The 21,804-nt window shown below is 41.0% G+C and overlaps 1 protein-coding gene across 6 annotated transcripts in view; it reads right to left on the reverse strand.

The window, feature by feature from the left end:
- Positions 1–21,804, reverse strand: part of SSH2 (slingshot protein phosphatase 2) — a 314,778-nt gene that overhangs the window by 135,909 nt on the left and 157,065 nt on the right. The window contains exon 1 of one of the 6 annotated variants that reach the window (XM_033184408.1): positions 5,979–6,258. The exons of 4 other annotated variants lie outside the window; for them this stretch is intronic. In XM_033184408.1, coding sequence (XP_033040299.1) covers positions 5,979–6,106 — 128 coding nt within the window. In that variant the 5' untranslated portion in view covers positions 6,107–6,258. Of the gene's footprint in view, positions 1–5,978; positions 6,269–21,804 lie in introns of those variants that run through there. One more of the 6 variants, XM_033184411.1, reaches the window with a different exon arrangement.

Below are 21,804 nucleotides of genomic sequence, written 5' to 3' on the forward strand. Positions count from 1 at the left end.
TACAGGCATGCACCAACATGCCGGCTAATTTTTTGTAGAGACAGGGTCTCCCTGTGTTGCTCAGGCTGGTCTTAAACTCCTGGGCTCAAGGGATCTACCTGCTTCGGCCTCCCAAAGAACTGGGATTATAGACCACTGCACCCAGCCAGGAATATTTTAAATGGCAGTCTTTGCCAGCATTTTATCTAACAATTTTGTACTCTTCCCTGAGCTTTTTAGGACACAAAAATGGCCACTTGTTTAGTATATAATGATAACACTAACACTTTGGCTCCTTGCTTAGTGACTTCTTCCCAGGGACTGGATAATAGCTCTCTAGAAAATAATACAGGCTTCCATATTTTTCAGAAGTTCAAGTTTTTGTTTTACTAAAATGCATGTATAGACCCTTAAAGGGTATGAACTTTTTACGATCATTCTCATCAGTCTAATCCAAGACTCCTGAAGTCTGACCAAATGATTCTCTGGGTTGCTCATATATATATTTTTTCTAGTAGAATTAACACTTAACAGTACAATAGTAACTATAGTTTATTTCTGGAATGATTTTGATCATTTATTAATGTTCTTCATTGACAGGTAAAAAATAATACTATATTTGGTGAGTTTTATACAGCGGCAAGGGTAGACCTTCATCTAATAATGATGACATAATTACCAATAAAATACAGTAATACTCCAGCTATTCCATAATTTCACCTATCATATGTAACACAGTTGAAAGTAATAAAAGCCTATGAAATTACCAAAATAGATGCCCAAAAGCCCACACTCCAAAAGTCATAAACTTTCCTTCCTAAGAGAGTCCACAGGATCTCACTTTGGTCTATTTACTTTTTTAAATTTTATTTTCAAGGAGACAGAGGCTGGTCACAGTGGCTCACGCCTATAATCCCAGCACTTTGGGAGGCCGAGGCAGGCGGATCACCTGAGGTCAGGAGTTGGAGACCAGTCTGACCAACATGGAAAAACCCCATCTCTAGTAAAAGAAAAAAAAAAATTAGCCAGGCATGGTGGTGCATGCCTGTATTCCCAGCTACTCAGGAGGCTGAGGCAGGAGAATCGCTTGAACCCAGGGGGCGCAGGTTGCGGTGAGCTGAGATCACGCAGCCTGGGCAACAAGAGCAAGACTCTGTCTCAAAAAACAAACAAACAAACGAAAAAAAAGAAAAAAAAAAACAAGAGAGACAGTCTCCCTCTATTGCCCAAGCTGGAGTGCAATGGCACGATCATAGCACACTGTAATCTCAGATTCCTGGGCTCAAGCAATCCTCCTGCCTCAGTCTCTTGAGTAGCTAGGACTACAGGCGTGAACCACTACACCTGCCTGCCTGCCTATCTAACTACCCATCCATCCATCCATCCATCCATCCATCCATCCAACCACCCATCTATCCTCTCTCTTATCTATCTATTTATTAGAGACAGGGTCCTGCTACATTGCCTGGGCTGGTCGGAAACTCCTGTCCTCCCAAAGTGCTGGGATTACAGGTGTGAGCCACTGCCCTTGGCTCCAATTTACTCTTTAACACAATTCGCATAGGATTTGTTTCTTGGTGGTTTTTTTTTTTTGAGACAGAGTCTCACCCTGTCGCCGAGGCTGGAGTGCAGTGGCACGATCTTAGCTCACTGCAACCTCTGCCTCCTGGGTTCAAGCAATTCTCCTACCTCAGCCTCTGGAGTAGCTGGGACTACAGGTGCGTGACACCATGCCTGGCTAATTTTTTTGTATTTTTAGTAGAGACAGGGTTTCACCATGCTGGCCAGGCTGGTCTTGAACTCCTGACCTCATGATCCACCCGCCTCGGCCTCTCCAACTGCTGGGATTACAGGCATGAGCCACTTCGCCTAGCTTGTTTCTTGGTTTCTAAACCTACAGCAAACCTGAGGGTAGCAAATGAGAAAGGGCAAAAAGCTCTTTTGAGTGGGTTCTCAGCAGTGACAAGAGAACCACTGGGCTAAGTGTACTCATGTATCAAGGCACCCCACCCCTCCAAATACAAAATCTTTTGAGTCAGTCTTCACTTAGGACCCTAAATCTGAATTGTTTAGCTGCTCCCACTAGTTATTGTTATGTCCGTATCTGTACCACAGGGAAATGCTCACAGCAGTTGAGGTTTATAGAATCAGGTCTTAGAAATAACACTTCCCTTTAGGAAAGAGCTTCTTAATCTCTTTTGAGATCACAGATCACTTTGAGAATCTGATTTTAAAATATATTTATCTACTCAACATTTTCATATAATCTCAAGGGGTTTGACTTTTTGAAGCCAATCCATAGACCTCTAGGTGACCATGGACCTCAAATTAAGAACTTCTTTATTAGGTGCTAACAGTGGGTATATTTAAGTTCATAAAGTTTAGTAGTGTACTCAGAATGATTCCTAATAATTTTTTTAATGATGATGAGCTGCACAACATTATAAATGCTAAATAAACATGACCTCTAAAGTAATAATAATAAACACAGTTTGGAAGAAGTGAATATTATAGCAAGTCTCTTCACAGAAAAAAGAAGTGGCCAGGCACAGTAGATCACTCCTGCAATCTCAGCACTTTGGGAGGCCAAGGCAGGAGGACCACTTGAGAATGGGAGTATGAGACCAGCCTGGGCAACAAAGTGAAACGCTGTCTCTACAAAAAAAAAAAGAGAATCGCTTGAACCCGGGGTGGGGGTGGCGGGGCGGCAGAGGCTGCAGTGAGCTGAGATCATACCACTTCACTCCAGCCTGGGTGAAAGAGTGAGACTCGGTCTCAAAAAAAAAAAAAAAAAAATCAGCCAGGTGTGGTGGCACGTGCCTGTGGTCCCAGCTACACAGGAAGTTCGAAGCAAGAGGACTGCTTGAGCCCAGGAGGTCAAGACTGCAAGTGAGACGTGTTCAAGCCACTTCACTCCAGCCTGAGTGACAGAGCAAGGGCCTGTGTCAAAACAAAACAAAACAAGAAACAAAGAAAAAAGAAGTGGGGAAATAGAGACAAAAATAAAAGACAAATATTCTAAAAATTCTTTAAAAGTTTGTCTTAGTAGCAAAACTCAGTATAGCAAATATATTTTTTCAGGAAGTTGAAGATTTCAGCAGTCAAAGATAACTCCTCAGACTGCCAAGTCTCAAAAGTGACCTTGCAACTACTAAGACAAAATACCATTTTTATAGTGGTTAAGGGCAGTGGCCTAGGAAATAGATCTAGATTCTAAGGACAGTTTTGTCATTTACTACCTATATGGCCTTGAGCAAGTACTTAGCTTCTCTAAGCCTCAGTTTCATTATTTATAAACAGAACAAATTAGTTCATAAGGTTGCTATGATGATTAAATGAGATAGATGTACATTAAACTCAGCACAGTGAAAGTGGTCAATACACAGCAGCTATTAGTTATTAATTTCAATTAACTTTTTGTATAGAGATTTACAGTTCACAAAGTGTTACCAAATATATGATCTCTTATGATCTTATGGGGTAAAAACCACTGTATCCCCATTTTACAGTGGAAGAAACTGATGTTAAATTATTTACCCAAAGACACTAACTAGTAGGAAAAACAATTTGGACGTGATTGACCAGAAAATATGATTTACAACTCCTTTCCCCTCAAAAAGTTTAGAATCTCTGCCTTTTAAAAATTATTTTATTATTATTATTATTTAAAGAGGCAGGGTCTTGCTCTGCCATCCAGGCTGGCAAGCAGTGGTACACTCATGGCTCATCGCAGCCTTGAACTCCTGGGATAAAGTAATCCTCCCACCCCAGCCTCCTGAGTAGCTGGGACTACAGGTGTGTACCACCACACTCTGCTAATTTTTAAAATTTTTCATAGAGACAGAGTCTCAGTATGTTACCCAGGATGGTCTTGAACTTCTGGCCTCAAGTGATCCTCTTGCCTCCCAAAGTGCTGGGATTACAGGTATAAGCCACTGTGCCTGGCCTTTTTAATTCTTTTTTATTTTTTTGAGACAGGGTTTTGCTCTGTCACCCAGGATGGAGTGTGGAGGCATGATCACGGCTTACTGTAGCCTCAACCTCCCAGCTCAAGCTATCTTTCTACCTCAGCCTCCTGAGTAGCTGAGACTACAGGCATGTGCCACCACACCTGGCTAATTTTTTCTATTTTTCTTAAGATGGAGTCTCACTATGTTGTCCAGGTTGGTCTTCAATTCCTGGGCTCAAGTGATCCTTGCACCTCAGCCTCCCAAAGTCCTGGGACTATAGGTGTGAGCAACCACACCAGGCCCTTTTAAATTCTTCTTATTATGCTTATTAGGTTGGTGAAAATTAACTGCAGTTTTTGCTATGACTTTTACTGGCCATGAATACACATAGCATAAAATTTACCATTTTAACCATTTTAAGTGTATATTTCTAGGGTATTAAGTACTTTCACACTGTTGTGCAACTACCACCATCCATCCCTAGAATTTTTTCATCTTCCTCAAATGAAACTTTGTACTCTTCAAATACAAATTCCCACCCCTTCTCCCTCAACCCCTAGCAACCACCATTCTACTTTACTTCTCTCTGAATTTGACTTCTATAGATAGGGACCTCATATAAATGAAATAATATAGTCTTTATACTTTTGTGACTGGCTTATTTCACTTAGAATAGTATCTTCAAGGTCATTCATACTGTAGCATATGTCAGACTCCTTCCTTAAAGCTAAATAATATTCTACTATACATACATACCACATTTTGTTAATCCACTGCCATTTTAAAAGTACTGTTAACACTATTATTTTCATACTGGTTATCAGTGTCAGATTATCTACCCATTAACTTCTCCTTCACTCCATGTCCCTTCCCCTTTTTAGACGGAAAATGCCAGTCAGTCAGTTTATTTAATTGTGGAGCTTTTACAGTACAGGGCAGTAAAACAACTTTTGTGATTTTTTTCTATTTTTTTAGACGCTCCACCATGAATCAACACACAGGGGTAAAAAAGAAACTCAAACGAGTTTAATTCTACTTGGTTGACTAGGAGGGCAAACTATGAAAATAATAAATTAGTTGTACGATTATCTAGAAATCACCTTACGTGACCTTTAATAAGGGATAATGTAAAGTTTCTGTTGTTGGACATTAAAAAGTTGACCTGGGAGGGAGACAGTAGCTTTGCTTAAGTGCAGAGTCTAGGAAAACCTCAGCAGGTGACTCCTCTGAAGCCACTTGGAATGAGTGTCAATACACTAACACAGACCAAACTGCTGCTAAGTAACCTTAAACCACTGCATTGATTTAAGGATGGAACCTAGATAGGAAAAGTTCCTCTACTTGATAACTGTGAGGTGAGATTAACCACAAGCTTCAGCACACACACTTCTCAGAACTTCAACTCTCTAGAGACTTCAAAAACAGCGACGATTTAAAGATGCACTTGCACTTTGGTGAATGAAGGTGTGCATGCAGGTTTGGGCTGTAAGCACGTATTAGTAGTACAGGAGGAGATAAAATAGAAACTACCGAAATCTAGCCTTCTGGAATCACTCCAGACTACAATCAGCAGGAGCGAAGAATGGCCTTTCTTTTTGTAAATGGCTAGCAACAGAAACTTATTTAAAACAAACAAAACCCATAATCATGGAAGGCTGCTCACCAGAAGGACCCACAGGGACTCCCGCTTCCGATTCTGTCGACCACCCTTCACCCCAGTCTTCCAAGTGCCAAACGGCTCAGCTGTCACTCGGTCACCACAACTACTCAGGGACAACTCGCACTTTCAAAGTCCCTCAAAGTTTACCGGAAATTCTCCCAAAGGATTCTTCCGTCCAACCCCACCCCGGGACACTTTCCGCCTCCATGAATCCCCCCACTGTTCTACCCCAGCATCCTTCCCTCCAGACGCCCGGAGACCTCCAGGCACGCAGGATGCGCGCTCGCCCTCGCTTGCTTGCTTGTTTGCTCCCAAGGATGCTGGGGAAAGAGGCTGTTCAAAGAGCAAACTTTCTGAGCGCGGAGGCGGAGGGCGCGCGGCGGACTTACAGCTGGTTGATGGCGTTCTGCGAGATGACCGCGTTGGCGGAGAAGTAAGGAATCATGTCGGGGCCACCGAAGCTGCAGGTGCAAGTGAGAGGCGCCTTCCTCTTGCGGGCCAACGTGCTCAGGGTCATGGGGCCGGCTCAAAGTGCACAACTCCGCATCCTGGCCTCTGCTCTGCTCCGGCACGAGGCGCAGGCGGTGCGGGCATCCGGTGGAGACGGGCCCGCCGGGTCGCGCGGGGGGCAGCCGCCGAAGCCCCGGGACTCGGCAGTAGAGTCCGGACTGACGGGCACCGCCAGCAGCCCGCCCCTACCCGCGTCCGGGGCGGCGGGGTGGGCGGGTCCTGAGAGCGGAGAGGGTAGGCCCGGCCAGCGCCCCGCCCCAGATCTCGGGACGCCCGCGCGGATCCCGCAGCACGCGTCACAGCCTTTAGGGCATCCGGCGGCCTCCAAGACACCGCTGCCTCGGTAAGGGAGTGAATCTAGTCGGGGGTGCGCGAGAAAGGCTTGCATTTCTCTAAAGGAGGATGTTTCAACAGAAAAGTCCTCCCTCTTAAAGACTGGCTTTATACATTGTACCTCAAACCCGTTTTTTGACAGATCTTAAAAAGTTTAAAGGCCATAAATTCACAAGTGCAACAAATATGTTTCAAAGACTTCCTATGTGATGTGGAAATTCAGCGCTTACACTCCCATACGTGTGTGTGTGTATGTATGTGTGTGTGTGTATATATATATATATATATTTTTTTTTTTTTTTTTTTTTTTTGACGGAGTTTCTGCTATTGTCGCCCAGACTGTAATGCAATGGTGCGATCTCGGCTCACTGCAACCTCTGCCTCTCAGGTTCAAGCGATTCTCCAGCCTCAGCCTCCTGAGTAGCTGGGATTACCGGTTTGCGCCACCACGCCTGGCTAATTTTTGTATTTTTCGTAGAGCTGGGGTTTCACTGTGTTGGCCAGGCTGGTCTCAAACTCCTGACCTCCGGTGATCCGCCCGCCTCGGCCTCCCAAGGTGCTGGGATTACAGGCGTGAGCCTGGGCGCCCGGCCAGTTTTTTTTTTTTTTAACAGTTGAAGTTATGATCAAACAAAACAATTTAGATTGTCGATAACATCTACTAATCTTTGTAAGTACATCTATAGAGGGCTTTCTTAGACATCCCCTAATCCAAGGATTCACATCCTTAGCCGCACATAGGAATTACTTGTGGTAGGTTTAAAAAATCTCAGTGCCCAGGCTGCACTTTAATAGAATTGAAATCTCTTGAAGGTGGGATTTAGACGTATTCTTCAAAGCTCCCCGGGTGATTCCAAAGTGCAGCCATGGTTGAGAAGGCAGGGTAGAAATCATATCTTCACTTTACAGATATGGTAACATTTAAGGTCTAAACAGATGACCTCGTTTATAAATAATGTCACTCAGGAACCCAGGTTTTATGACGTTTGATCTAGGGCTTTTACCTTCAAACGGTATTCCCTGACGCCTTTACAGTTTTAAGCCCTTAACCATGTTCCTTCCAATTCACTGAGCAGTGCCTTTCACCTGACCAGGGACCAGCTCTTTGTAAAATATGACTGCGCTCTTTCTCTCCTGCATGCTATGCTCACAAGAGGGGCTGGCAGGGTGCAGGCATTCAATAGAAGTTAGCTTCCTTTTATTTTACCTTTCCAGTCTCATTATGCTACAGCAAATATTTTCAGGTATCAGCATTTTCAGCATTTTTGAATACTAGACTAAAATACGTATCACTGAAGCTGCCTTAGGAATTCTGGAGTCAGAAATTAATAATAATTTCTAAAAACTTCACTAACCAATTAGAAAACAGATTAAAATGAGGAAGAAGTCACTTTAAGACTCAACATGCCGGTGGCTCAAGCCTGTAATCCCAGCACTTTGGGAGGCCGAGACGGGCGGATCACGAGGTCAGGAGATCGAGACCATCCTGGCGAACACGGTGAAACCCCGTCTCTACTAAAAAAATACAAAAAACTAGCCGGGCGAGGTGGCGGGCGCCTGTAGTCCCAGCTACTCGGGAGGCTGAGGCAGGAGAATGGCGTAAACCCGGGAGGCGGAGCTTGCAGTGAGCTGAGATCCCGCCACTGCACTCCAGCCCGGGCGATAGAGCGAGACTCCGTCTCAAAAAAAAAAAAAAAAAAAAAAGACTCAACATGCTATAATCAAGAAAATAATAAGCCTTTGTTTTACATAAATATTCATGCTCTTTTCCCATTGGAAAGTTTGGCAATTTTTAAGATACTAGTAATGAAATAATCAATCCAAATTATAAGTTTTATGCCTAAAACCAGAAGTACTCGTTAGTTGATTCTTCCATAAAACTTATGGCTATTGCCAAATCACCTTGAGGGACTTGAAATACTGCAAACTCACGCTGGAAAGTGTTATCTAAGTTTCTGAGATATCTGGTAATAGGAAAGCACCAGGTGGCAAGTGAAGAGTTAACGAAAAGTCTGGATCTTGGAGTTCATCATCTTCATCCATCTCTAGGAAGGAAAATGTTTGAAAGATTTATTCAGGCTGTGTCAGCAGGCACCCAAATGGTAGTGTAAGAAAAAATCTGCTGATACACCCCAAAATAAATTGCTTAAAATATCTGGCAAACTTGCCAGTTTGAAACTTCTTCCAGGCTGTAATTTATTACAGCCTCCTGCTGTGATTAAAAAAAATAATAATAAAAAAAAAAAACAGGAGGAACTTTAGAACAGCACTGTTAAGGTGAGTCCAGTTCCCAGTTCTTTTCATGACACAGCAGAGAGAGGATTTTATTGAAGTCAACACTAAATGATGCCATTTGGGACAGATAATGGCATGGTAATCATCTGTATCTGTCTGAAAAAACAGGAAATATATATTATTCAATTCATACTTAATATCTCTTGCATTTAAAAATGCCAGAGATAAAGATTTCATAAATATGTATCTTGTCTTTTATAAATAGGTTCCTATAGCGACGCCCCAGAAGTGCATAGTCCTTTCCTTTCTCCTCAGAAGACCTCTGTCAGTGTCTGTTCAGCAAAGGAGGCTATGTTAACATCCCTATCCAGGCTTTTTCAAAAGCTTCTCAAAGTTAAATTCTCACTTTGAACTGCAATATAGGAAATTGAGAAAGTGCTAGAACATGTCTCCTGCTTTTTTTTTTTTTTTTTTTTCTGAGACGGAGTTTCACTCTTATTGCCCAAGCTGGAGTGCAATGGCGCGATCTCAGCTCACTGCAACCTCCACCTCGCGAGTTCAAGCGATTCTTGTGCCGCTTCCCGAGTAGCTGGGATTACAGGTGAGTGCCACCACGCCTGACTAATTTTTTGTATTTTTAGTAGAAACAGGGTTTCACCATGTTAGCCAGCCTGGTCTCGAACTCCTGACCTCAGGTGATCTGCCCGCCTTGGCCTCCCAAAGTGCTGGGATTACAGGCGTGAGCCACTGAGCCTGGCCTGTCTCTTGCTTTTTTAAGAAAAAAATTAAATCATCTTTGCAAACTGGGACACCTTTAAGAAAATAGTTTTCTGCTACTGCCTTTAAAAGTTGAACATTCCTTTTCTTTGCATAGTCTGCAGAGTGTCAAAATCCCAATCAATGTAGTTTCAGCTCAATTTCATTCTTTACTCTCCACTGTCAGTAAACAAGGCTCTAGGGAGCAAGCTCTCGGTACCCATGCATCTAGGAATTCAAAAATGATTTCAGGCTGGGCGCGGTAGCTCAAGCCTGTAATCCCAGCACTTTGGGAGGCCGAGACGGGCGGATCACAAGGTCAGGAGATTGAGACCATCCTGGCTAATACAGTGAAACCCCGTCTCTACTAAAGAATACAAAAAACTAGCCGGGCGACGAGGCGGGCGCCTGTAGTCCCAGCTACTTGGGTGGCTGAGGCAGGAGAATGGCGTAAACCCAGGAGGCGGAGCTTGCAGCAAGCTGAGATCCGGCCACCGCACTCCAGCCTGGGCGACAGAGCCAGACTCCGTCTCAAAAAAAAAAAAAAAAAAAAAAAAAAAAGAAGATTTCAAATGAGATTGAGCAGCATGAAATAAACTAAGTTAGTTTTTTTACTCTATATGAAGTCAGAAGGGGCTTTCTCTAAAAAACAAATTTTGCACAAAGGCCCTGAAGAAAAATTGCTGCCTTTCTTTACATTCTTGCTTGAGTTGGAAGATTTGAAATTAGCTTTGTCATGTCATTTGCCGACCATTTCAAGATTCAAAATGTGAATATTCTAAAATGTTGGCTCTTGACAATATTAGCTATGACCAAATTAAGTTTTTGTAGGATGACACATTAATAGCATTAAAAATACGGCTGGGCGCAGTGGCTCACGCTTGTAATCCCAGCACTTTGGGAGGCGAGGCGGGTGGATCACGAGGTTAGGAGATCAAGACCATCCTGGCTAACACGGTGAAATCCCGTCTCTACTAAAAATACAAAAAATTAGCCGGGCATGGTGGCGGGTGCCTGTAGTCCCAGCTACTCGGGAGGCTGAGGCAGGAGAATGGCGTGAACCCGGGAGGCGGAGCCTGCAGTGAACTGAGATAGTGCCACACTGCACTCCAGCCTGGGCAACAGTGCGAGGCTCCGTCTCAAAAAAAAAAAAAAAAAAAAAAAAAAAAAAAAAAAGCTGGGCGCGGTGGCTCAAGCCTGTAATCCCAGCACTTTGGGAGGCCGAGACGGGCGGATCACGAGGTCAGGAGATCGAGACCATCCTGGCTAACACGGTGAAACCCCGTCTCTACTAAAAATACAAAAAACTAGCCGGGCGAGGTGGCGGGCACCTGTAGTCCCAGCTACTTGGGAGGCTGAGGCAGGAGAATGGCGTAAACCTGGGAGGCGGAGTTTGCAGTGAGCTGAGATCCAGCCACTGCACCCCAGACTGGGTGACAGAGCAAGACTTCGTCTCAAAAAAAAAAAAAGAAAAAAAATGCTTAAGTAGAAAATGCTTAAAGTACTTCCATTACTGTGTATCCATGTATCCCTTATGGTATAATCACTGTAAAACAGTGAACACTGGAGACTTACATGCTGACCTAACTATATTCCAGGACAGATCTGAAGGCACGCTTTAATGAGAATGAAGGATGTAGTAGATATGTTTTTGCTGCTGTGACAAAATTTCAACATGCGTAGATCACTTGAACTGATGCCAAAAGCAATGTGCTATAAGCCAGGGGACCTAATCTGTAGTTCTAACATAGTCACTTAATAAACTGAGACTGGCCAAGTCCCTTCATCTATAAAATGGGATAACAAAACCCTAAGGAAATGTCCCTACATCTGTTCTTACGAGAGTTGGGAAATTTTTAGAAAGGAATCTCATCCTTCTGGAGAAAATGTATTTAATCCAGTTAAGATAAGCAGTCACCTAATGCAAAGCAGTAGAGCCCAGTAGTTAAAAACTCTGGCCTTGGAATTAACAGGCCAGGTTTGGATCATACTGCAACCATTAGCTATGAATTTCAGTTACTTAGTCTTTGGCTCAGTACTTGGCACTTAATTTATGAAGTTATTGTGAGGATTAATTAATTTACATAAAGTACTTAAAAGAGTGCCTGGCACAAAAATTTACTCTTTCGCTTTAATGTCTGGCAACTTGAAGGTAAGACTCACCGTGCACCTTATTCACTAAGAAAATGAAAACGTTAGAGATTATCCTCTATGCTCTTCCACAAATCTGAAAAATAGCTAAAGTGGACAACATTAGAAAGTGGCAATGATGCTGATATCAGAAGTTCCAGGTTCTAGCTGCTTTGTCTATGGGCAAACCATATCCTAGTCCTACTTTCTTTAATCTTAAACTGGGGTAATCAAACTGAGGTAATGTTTACCTCACGGGCTGATTAAGATACAGGGACAAAAGGCCGGCACAGTGGCTTATGCCTGTTATGTCAGCATTTTGGGAGGCCGAGGCAGGTGGATCACTTGAGGTCAGGAGTTCAAGACCAGCATGGCCAACATGGTGAAACTCCTTCTCTATTAAAAATACAAAAATTAGCCAGGCCTGCTGGTGGTTGCCTGTAATCTTAGCTACTCGGGAGGCCAAGGCAGGAGAATCGCTTGAACCTGGGAGGCGGATGTTGCAGTGAGCCAAGATTGCACTGCTGCACTCCAGCCTGGGTGACAGAGTGAGACTCTCCAAAAAAGAGATACAGGGACAAAAGTACTTTGTGAACAACACCAAATTTTTTTATTGTTATTATCATCATCATCCATAAATTGGTCAATCAGCTTTCAATAATAGAAAGCTAGTTGTATTTGTTTTCTTTCATTACCCTGAAGTTGACGAATGAATGAATATTAAAATACCCGTCTGGGCACTGTGGCTCACACCTGTAATCCTAGCACTTTGGGAGGCAGAGACAGGATAACTGCTTGAGCCCAGGAGTTTGAGACCAGCCTGGGCAAGATAGTGAGACCCCATCTCATTAAAAAATAATAATAATAAAGAAAAAAATAAAATATATACAAATTTCCCCTATGTACCACCATTTCATCCAGGAAGTCTTTACTATGATTGTTTGCCAGGTAGTTTTACATTAACTCAGTATTACCATCTGTAGTAATGTGAAATATGCAGTGCTCAATTTTTGTATTTTTAAAGCTTTCATGTAATAGCTTTAATTTACATAATTTTAGTTTTAAAATACTTAGTCATAAGAAAAAATGATTATACCACAGGACCTATTTGTATTTTTATGTTTTCTCTAAGGGCACAATGTAGAAAAATAAATGGTAAGTTAATCCCCTGAGTATCAAAAGGAAGAAAACCAACACTTAGAATTACTGAGTAATGCAACATTCTGTCTCCTGTTAATGTGTAAAACATTAGGACAAAACTCTCAAGATAATATCTGAATTTTCACCAAGAAGTATCTTACTACAGTTAGTCAATGGCATTCTTTATATAATACAATAAACCAAACTCTGTAAACAAAGGCACTTAAAAGCAATCATGTTTTGCAATCACCATGTCGCTAATTTTTTAAAAAAGAATATCTGACCATAGTTTTAAACACTGGATTGAACAATGTCACTGAACCTTTATAGTATTTTCCATAGAACTTTTCCTCCATAAGAGTAATGGAAAACACTGAAAAGATCTGCCTATCAACTGTAGGAGAGGTGATCTCTAACGCATTCATCCCCCCATGGTCTTAAACACCATATGCTCCTGTAGGAAGAGATGCTGAAATGCTGCTTTCTTCAGGTTACAAAAGCCCCAAACTCTATTGTTTAGTAAAAATAATCGGTATTTACAGATCACTTTTCACATTAAACACACTTTACAAAACATTTAACCATTTAGCCCCACTTTATCTCTTTAAACGTTTTCTTTTTTTCAGACCTCTCAGAGATGAAACATTTTATTTTTTAAACTAGTTGTTTTTTAAATAACATTAACACATACTGAATGCTTAAATCACTTTTTAGAATTCAGAAAGGTAAAATAAAAGTCACCATTCTCATTCTCATCATCTTACTCCCACAGATGATTGTTACTAATATTTCCAGAAATTTTGCTTGTATACACAAGCAGCAATAGATTGTAGCTGCTCTTTAAGAAGCACACACGTGCGCACGCACGCACACACACACACACAGAATTATACATATTACTCTGCTTGCATTCCCCCCTACTTATCACTATACCTTAGACATTTTTCCATGTTATTGTAAATCTCCCTCATTCTTTCAAATGAATATAAGGCATTTTATTGTACAATCATATATAATCTATTTAAACAGTCCTTTACTTATGGGCATTTAAGTTGTTTCCAGTCTTTATATTGTATACAATATCACTATGAACATGTGTTTGTATAATTTTTGTTCATGTCATGACAGGGATATTGAAAAAAATATTTGTGCATACATGTGAATATACTTGTTGGATCAATACCTAGAGGTGGAATTGGCAGTCGGAAATATTTTAAACATCTTAGGACTTGGTAGATATTGTCAAACTGCCCTTATAAAGAATTTAGCTTTTTATTTTCCTGTGCATTATTAGTGTCTCCTGCTACTCCATGATCTATTAAATTAACTCAGGGCCCAATTTGCTGTTCTATACCCCATCTTTTACACGTTACATTAAAAGCTAAAAATATATATATTAGAAAAGTAAAATATGATTATGGAAATAAACTAGAAAATTTATAAAGAAAAACATTATGGGCTGGGCACGGTGGCTCAAGCCTGTAATCCCAGCACTTTGGGAGGCCGAGACGGGCAGATCACGAGGTCAGGAGATCGAGACCATCCTGGCGAACACGGTGAAACCCCGTCTCTACTAAAAAATACAAAAAACTAGCCGGGCGAGGTGGCAGGCGCCTGTAGTCCCAGCTACTCAGGAGGCTGAGGCAGGAGAATGGCGTAAACCCAGGAGGCGGAACTTGCAGTGAGCTGAGATCCGGCCACTGCACTCCAGCCTGGGTGACAGAACGAGACTCCGTCTCAAAAAAAAAAAAGACAGAAAAACATTATGAGGAAATATAGTATGGACTATTGTTTCCAAAGAACTACTTACACTATAACAAGATAAATGTAAATTTTTTTTTTTTTTTTTTTGAGACGGGGTCTCGCTGTCATCCAGACTGGAGTGCAGTGACACAATCACAGCTCACTGCACTCTCAACCGCCTGGGCTCAAGCAGTCCTCCTGGCTCAACTTCCAAGTTGCTGGGACCGCAGCCATGTGACACCACACTTGTCAAGATGAGGTCTTGCCATGTTGCCCAGGCTGGTTTCAAACTTCTGGGCTCAAGTGATCCTCCTGCCTTGGCCTCCCAAAGTGTGGAGACTACAGGTATGAATCATCATGCCTGGCTAGTAAATGTAACTCTTAAGCTACTTTGAAGACAATATAATATTAAATTCAGAATATTTTAAAATTATTTATTTACTTCTATTTTAGGAATATATTGGAGCTTTTCTATAAATTCAGAAGATATTTTAAGATCTGTTCAATAATAATGCTGTAGAACTTATTATAGTTGAATGAACCAAATGCCTAATACCATCAATGTCCTAGAATGTAGTAAGACAGAGATAGAAAAATGGGAAGTGATTTTGGGAGTAACATAGAATGGAGGCTAAAGGAGCCAAGAAGGTTTTGAAAATAAAATAACTGAAATTTTTGGGTTGACATTCAGTGTGTGTCAGGTGCTCTATTAAGAGTGTACATGGCCAGGTGTGGTGGCTCACACCTGTAATCCTAGCACTTTGGGAGGCTGAGGCAGGAGGATCCCTTGACCCCAGGAATTTGAGATCAGCCTGGGCAACATAGGGAGACCGTATCTCTGTAAAATAAATAAATAAATAAAATTTAAAAATAGAGTTTAAATGCACAATCTCACTTAATTCTTATAAACAATCTTATGATTCTATTATTATCTCTATGAGGTTCAGAGAGGTTAAATAATTTGCCTAAGCTTATACAGCAGTATTTCAAATCCAGTCAGTTATTCTGGCTCCAGAACCTTCTTTCTTAAACAGTATTCTATATTGTCTCCATGATGATGGAGGTTCATTACAGGTTTAAACTGAAAAGGTCTATTGCCAACAGGGAGAATTCTTGGGGACCTTAAATACCTGACTGCACCTGGTATTTTCTTCTCTACTTGATCCTACTGATGCCTAGCAGGTTCTGACAATAATAGGGACATAACCTGGTACTAAATATAGCAGTAAGATGATCTTTTGCCTGCTATATACTATCCTCTTGCTACCAGATCCTTTAGAACTCTGTATTTCAAACTTATATTCATCACATTTTCCAAAGCACTTATATCTAAAGATATTTTTGTTTTCGTAGTTTTTACACAACATCCCACATGAAGGAGGCATTTAATGTATTTGTGAATGATGATGGCATCACCATCATCTTATTTGATGTTTAAAATAAACCTACTAGCTGGCCGGTATTATCATTCCTTGTTATAGTTAAAGAAAAAGATGAATCAGACTAACATTGAGTTGATAAGAAGCCTAGATTCTAGGCTTATCAGATGTGTCCAATTCATCCTACATATTATTGACAGATAACTAAATTCAGTTTGACTAATCTTCAATACCTGTATGCCAGGCACTATGTTACATGCTGATTATCAAAACGAACGAGTTAAATAACTTTTACACTAATTCCCTACTCAAACTCCCCAAATACATCTCTATTCCCTTTCAGATCAAGTCTAAATTCTTCGTTCTAGCCTTCAGATCCACCATAATTCAAATCCTAATACAATCCAGTCATTATGGCATATAATCCTCAACTTCATCCTTTCTCTAACATAATCAGTGTATCAGTGTAACTACCTTTCAAAACAAATTTTTGCTATACTTAGGTTTGTTTTTTTTTCTTTTTTTTTTTTTTATAGACAGAGTCTTACTCCATTACCCAGGCTGGAGTACAGTGGTGTGATCTCTGCTCACTGCAACCTCTGCCTCCTGGGTTCAAGAGATTCTACGGATTCTTATGCCTCAGCCTCCTGAGTAGCTGGAATTACAGGCTTGAGTTATCACCCCCGGCTAATTTTTGGTAGAGACGAGGTTTTGCCACCTTGGCCAGGCTGGTCTTGAACTCCTGACCCCAGGCTGGGGTGCAGTGGCATGATCTTTGCTCACTGCAACCTCTGCCTCCCAGGTTCAAATGATTCTCATACCTCAGCCTCCTGAGTAGCTGGGACTACAGGTGTGTGCCACCATGCCCAGCTAATTTTTGTATTTTTAGTAGAGATGGGATTTCATCATGTTGGCCTGACTGGTCTCGAACTCCTGACCTCAGGTGATCTGCCCACCGTGGCCTCCTAAAGTGCTGGGATGACAGGCGTGAGCCACTGTGCCCGGCCCAAGTCTTATTCTCCTATGTTTAAATTGTTCCCATTCTGAGACCACTTCTATTCAGCCTTTCAGGTTTTCCACGTATAACATATTTTTCAAGACCTAGTTTAATTCTCAGTTCTTTCAATAATCAGAAACTCTATAGTGTTTTCATATCCATCTTCATTTGATTCTAATTAAAATCCTGTGTAGGTAAGGAGAGCTAGCTAGGATTATCAGCTTTATTTTACAGATGAGGAAACTAAGGCTCTGAAATTAAGGGACCTACCCAAACTTACATATTAAGTGTCAGAGCTAGGATTTGAACCTACGTCTTCTGATTAAGTCCAGTGATCAATTCCTGGTTTATAGTATGCTGTGACACTTTTCTAAGTCCTCTAGAATTTATAATCTACATTACGTTATTCGAAGTCTTATTTTCTGTGCTCTATTTTGTGGCACATAATGCATATTTACATAGACAACAATTAGAGCATATTGATTTGTTGTCCTCTAATTGCTGCCTATATAACTTATCTCTCTACTGGAGCAAATCAGACACTAACTCTTTTGTGGACTTTATATAGCCTAGTACAGTGCTATGCGGGTAGTAAGCACTAAATACATCCTGGTTAGATGACTGATCCTTTGCACTACATCACTTTATATCTTTCTTAAGGCCATCTTTCTTTCACACACACATTATGCTCTAGTAAATATTTCCTTAAAGAATCCATACATTAATGATGGAAGTTCTTTTTCCCTGGGAGCACTCCCTCACTAAATAAGGAGCAGCCCTTAAGACTCCTTTTTACCGCCTTTTCATCTCTCTTTTGCTGCCTCTTGTTCTTTGGATAGATACCTCCTTTATACACAGAATTCAGTAGAGGGCCTGAAACACAACCTAGTAAGTAGGTAAGGGTTTTATTTTTATTTTCAAGCCTGCTCTAGACTTTCAGGAGCCAAAAGTTCAAATCACAGCAGGACTGATTCAGCCCTTTCACAAGCAATTTAGTACTATGCAGTTTGTTTAGGATGGTCAAGTTTCCAGGCCCTGGCAGAGCAGCATCATTATCTCTCTCAACCTTCATGTATCAACTTCCCTGGCCATATTTCACTTTCTATGTCTTTCTTCTCTGAAATCAGGTTAACATACAAAATCAGACACTTACACACTTATACATTTTTCAACAACCATGTCAAATATGTTCAAGGATTTACCACAATATTGGAAGTTTTTTTTTTCTCTCTGGATTAGATAAAACCAACAAGTATGCAAAAATTACACTTCTCAATCCTTAGTAGAAATGGGGCACTATTTATATTCTTCAGCTAGTACATCAACTAACTGAGAAAAGTTTTTTTTTTTTTTTTTTTCTGATTCTATTCAGTCTACCTCACAGCAACATAACAGCAGTTGTTATCCTCATTTTACAAAATGAGGAAATTGAGGGCTACCATAGTATGAGGTGGGACAGAACTAAAATCAGGTCTTCTTTTTTTTTTTTTTTTTTGAGATGGACTCTTGCTCTGTCACCCAGACTGGAGTGCAGTGGCAGGATCTCGGCTCACTGCAAGCTCCGCCTCCTGGGTTCATGCTATTCTCCTGCCTCAGCCTCCCAAGTAGCTGGGACTACAGGCGCCCGCCACCATACCTAGCTAATTTTTTGTATTTTTAGTAGAGATGAGGTTTCACCGTGTTAGCCAAAAATCAGGTCTTCTTACTCTTAGTTAATTGCTCTTTCTCTCTGTGGTGGTGAATTTTAGGCATCAATGTAACTGGATTACAAAATACCTACAGAACTGGTAAAGTATTACTTCTGGGTATGCCTCTGAGGCTGTTTCCAGAGACGATTGGCATGTGAGTTGGTGGACTGAGTGGGGAAGATCCAGTCTCAATGTAAGCAGGTACCAACCAATCTACCTGGGCTGCAGGGCCGAGATAGAACATAAAAGGAGAAAAAAACTTTCCTCTCTCCTCCTGGAGCTAGGATACTCTTCTTCTCCTGCCTTTGGATGTCAGAACTCCAGGCTCTCTGGACTTGGAACTCCAGGACTTACTCCAGTGAACCCCTCCAGGTCCTCAGGTCTTTGGCATTTGACTGAGAATTACCCTAACGGCTTCCCTGGCTTTGAGGCTTTTGGACTTGGACTGAGCCACACTACCGGTATCCCGGTGTCTCCAGCTTGCAGATGGCCAGTCATGGGACTTCTCAGCTTCCATAATTGCATAAGCCAATTCCCCATCTGTCCGTCCGTCTGTCCATCCATCCATCCATCCATCCATCCATCCATCAATCATCCACCCATCCATCCTATTAGTTCTGTCTCTCTGGAAAACTCTTACTAATATATCCTCCATTACTCTGCTGGATGTCCAGACTTCCCTTGATGACCCCTTTGTATATAAAAAGAAAATCAACACTGCACACTTGGAATCCTACCTAACTAAATAGGAAGACTAAATCAGAACTGAGTTTCTATCCGTAGAAATAATATTACAATGTAGAAAGAAAAGAAAAGGGGTCCTATTCCTTGTCATTACACAGTAGAATAGAAAATATATATTTAAAACTTATATACAGTTTTTGTTTAATTACATTTTAAAAAACATTTTACTTTTACCTGGGAAATCTTTTGTTTTTCAGAAATCTTGTTTTCTAAGCACCTCATGAAAAGATGGCAAACATTTTGACTCTCTTTTCTGAAGACCAGTATTCTACAAATAATACTAATCTTCAACATCTTAGTTTTATTAAATGCTCTTTAATTTTACTTTGTAAGATTTCTCCATCAGATGGTTTACACATCGCCTTTTGAGATTATTAAATATGAATTTTGTTAAAGTGATATGAAGACATTGGCAGTTTGAGAGATCATTGGGTTATTTTTATTTATTTATTTATTTTTAGATGGAGTTTCGCTCTTGTTGCTCAGGCTAGAGTGCAATGGCACGATCTTGGCTCACCACAACCTCCGCCTCCTGGGTTCAAGCAATTCTCCCGTCTCAGCCTCCCGAATAACTGGGATTACAGGCTTGCACCACCACGCTTGGCTAATTTTTAGTAGAGATGAGGTTTCTCCATGTTGGTCAGTCTGGTCTTGAACTCCTGACCTCAGGTGATCCGCCTGCCTTGGCCTCCCAGAATGTTGGGATTACAGGAGTGAGCCACCGCGCCCAGCCATTTGGGTTATATTAGGAATCTTTCCACAGTGTCTGTTTCCTTAAAAATATATTTAAGACATAAACATATGCATAAGGAGCCTATACATACATGTTTCAAGGTAAGAAAAACCATGTATATAAGGAGTTCCTAAAGTTTATACTGTTTAAACTCATAAACATAAGATCAGAAGAGATGGAAAACAAAAATGACCTTATACTAAACTCAGCAATTCTGAATTGTGTTCATAATAAACCTTTCCTAATAGCCTTTTACTTTTTCATCCAAAACAAATAACTTGTAGTGAACAAGAAGGAAAGCATGTTAACTTAATTTTTTTTTGAGATGGAGTTTTGCTCTTGTTGCCCAGGCTGGAGTGCAATGGCGGGATCTTGGCTCACTATAACCTCTGCCTCCTGGGTTCAAGCAATTCTCCTGCCTCAGTCTCCCAAGTAGCTGGGATTACAGGCATACACCACCATGCCTGGCTAATTTTGTATTTTTTAGTAGAGACAGGGTTTCACCATGCTGGTCCGGCTGGTCTTGAACTCTTGACCTCAGGTGATTCACCTGCCTTGGCCTCCCAAAGTGTTGGGATTACAGGCGTAAGCCACTGCACCCAGCCTATTAACTTTTAAAAGTTTCCTGCATACTTCCTGGAGGAAAGTGAGATTCTAATTTTGGGGGTTGGGATTGGAGAGTAGAGAAGTGGATAAGAATGATGGGCAAAACTTTGGTTATTATATATATGCTGTTGCTTTTTTAAAAATGAAATTTTTATTCAATTGGGAAAATCATACTGGGAGAGGGTAACAGTACTATAAAAAGTTAATCATCCGGTCATGAATTACATTTAAAACTGTAAGGTGCAGGATGGCAAGACCAGCAAGAAGCTCAACATTGCCAACTATGGACAACTTGAGTAAGTTTGACTTGTGTTTTACCTTAACCACCAGACCATTCCTTCTGTAGCTCAGGAGAACACCCCTTCACCCCATTTGCTTGCAGTATCCTATACTCTTAGTGCTCTCACTGCAGTTCCCTTTGGCTTCCATGTTTTCCTTGTTCCCTTCCATGCCTAGCTGGATTGCAGAATTAAGTTTATGATTATGAGATAAAAACCAAATAACAAAACAAAACTGTAAGGTGCCTATTGCTATACAAGCTTCCCTAGTTTCAATTTATACATTTATCACTCATTTACTCAGTAATTTAACAATTAGGTAATTCATGCCTATTAATTGCCAGGGCTTGGATTGGACCTTGAGGATAAAAAATGAAGAATGCATGAGATCTGGCAGCCTAGAAAGGAGACAAACTGGAGTGTGAAAAATGAAGTCCTTCTTTCTCTTTCCCTTCTTTCCTTTCCCTTTCCCTTTCCTTTCCTTTCTTCTCTTTTCTTTTTTGACAGGGTCTGGCTCTAGCGCCCATGCTGAAGAGCACTGGCACGATCTTTGCTCACCTCAACCTCTGCCTCCCAGGCTTAAGTGATCCTCTTGCCTCAGCCTCCTTATGAACTTTTTATTACTAAATTTATTCACCAAATTAATATACAACAGAATTGCAAATAATACAGTTCTAGAACAGAATTAGCAGCAAATTCACTAAAACTTTTTTCTTTTTAATCAGTGAGGAGAACATCCTGTGAATGTCATTTTTTGAGGATATATAGCTGTCTTTTATTTGTAGGTTTTTTTTTTAATTCATAGAAAAGAAAGTCCTCTCCTGATCTGAATGTATGCATTCAAACTTATTCCCTAGGGTTAACCTTGGCTGTTTCATTTTGTCTGTAGGGTAGGGACTTATCCTGAGACAATGGTCTTGATAAGTTGGTAAAGCCATTCCAT

Source organism: Trachypithecus francoisi, unplaced genomic scaffold (genome assembly GCF_009764315.1).
Source record: "Trachypithecus francoisi isolate TF-2019V2 unplaced genomic scaffold, Tfra_2.0 Lachesis_group20, whole genome shotgun sequence".
Classification (NCBI taxonomy): domain Eukaryota; kingdom Metazoa; phylum Chordata; class Mammalia; order Primates; family Cercopithecidae; genus Trachypithecus; species Trachypithecus francoisi.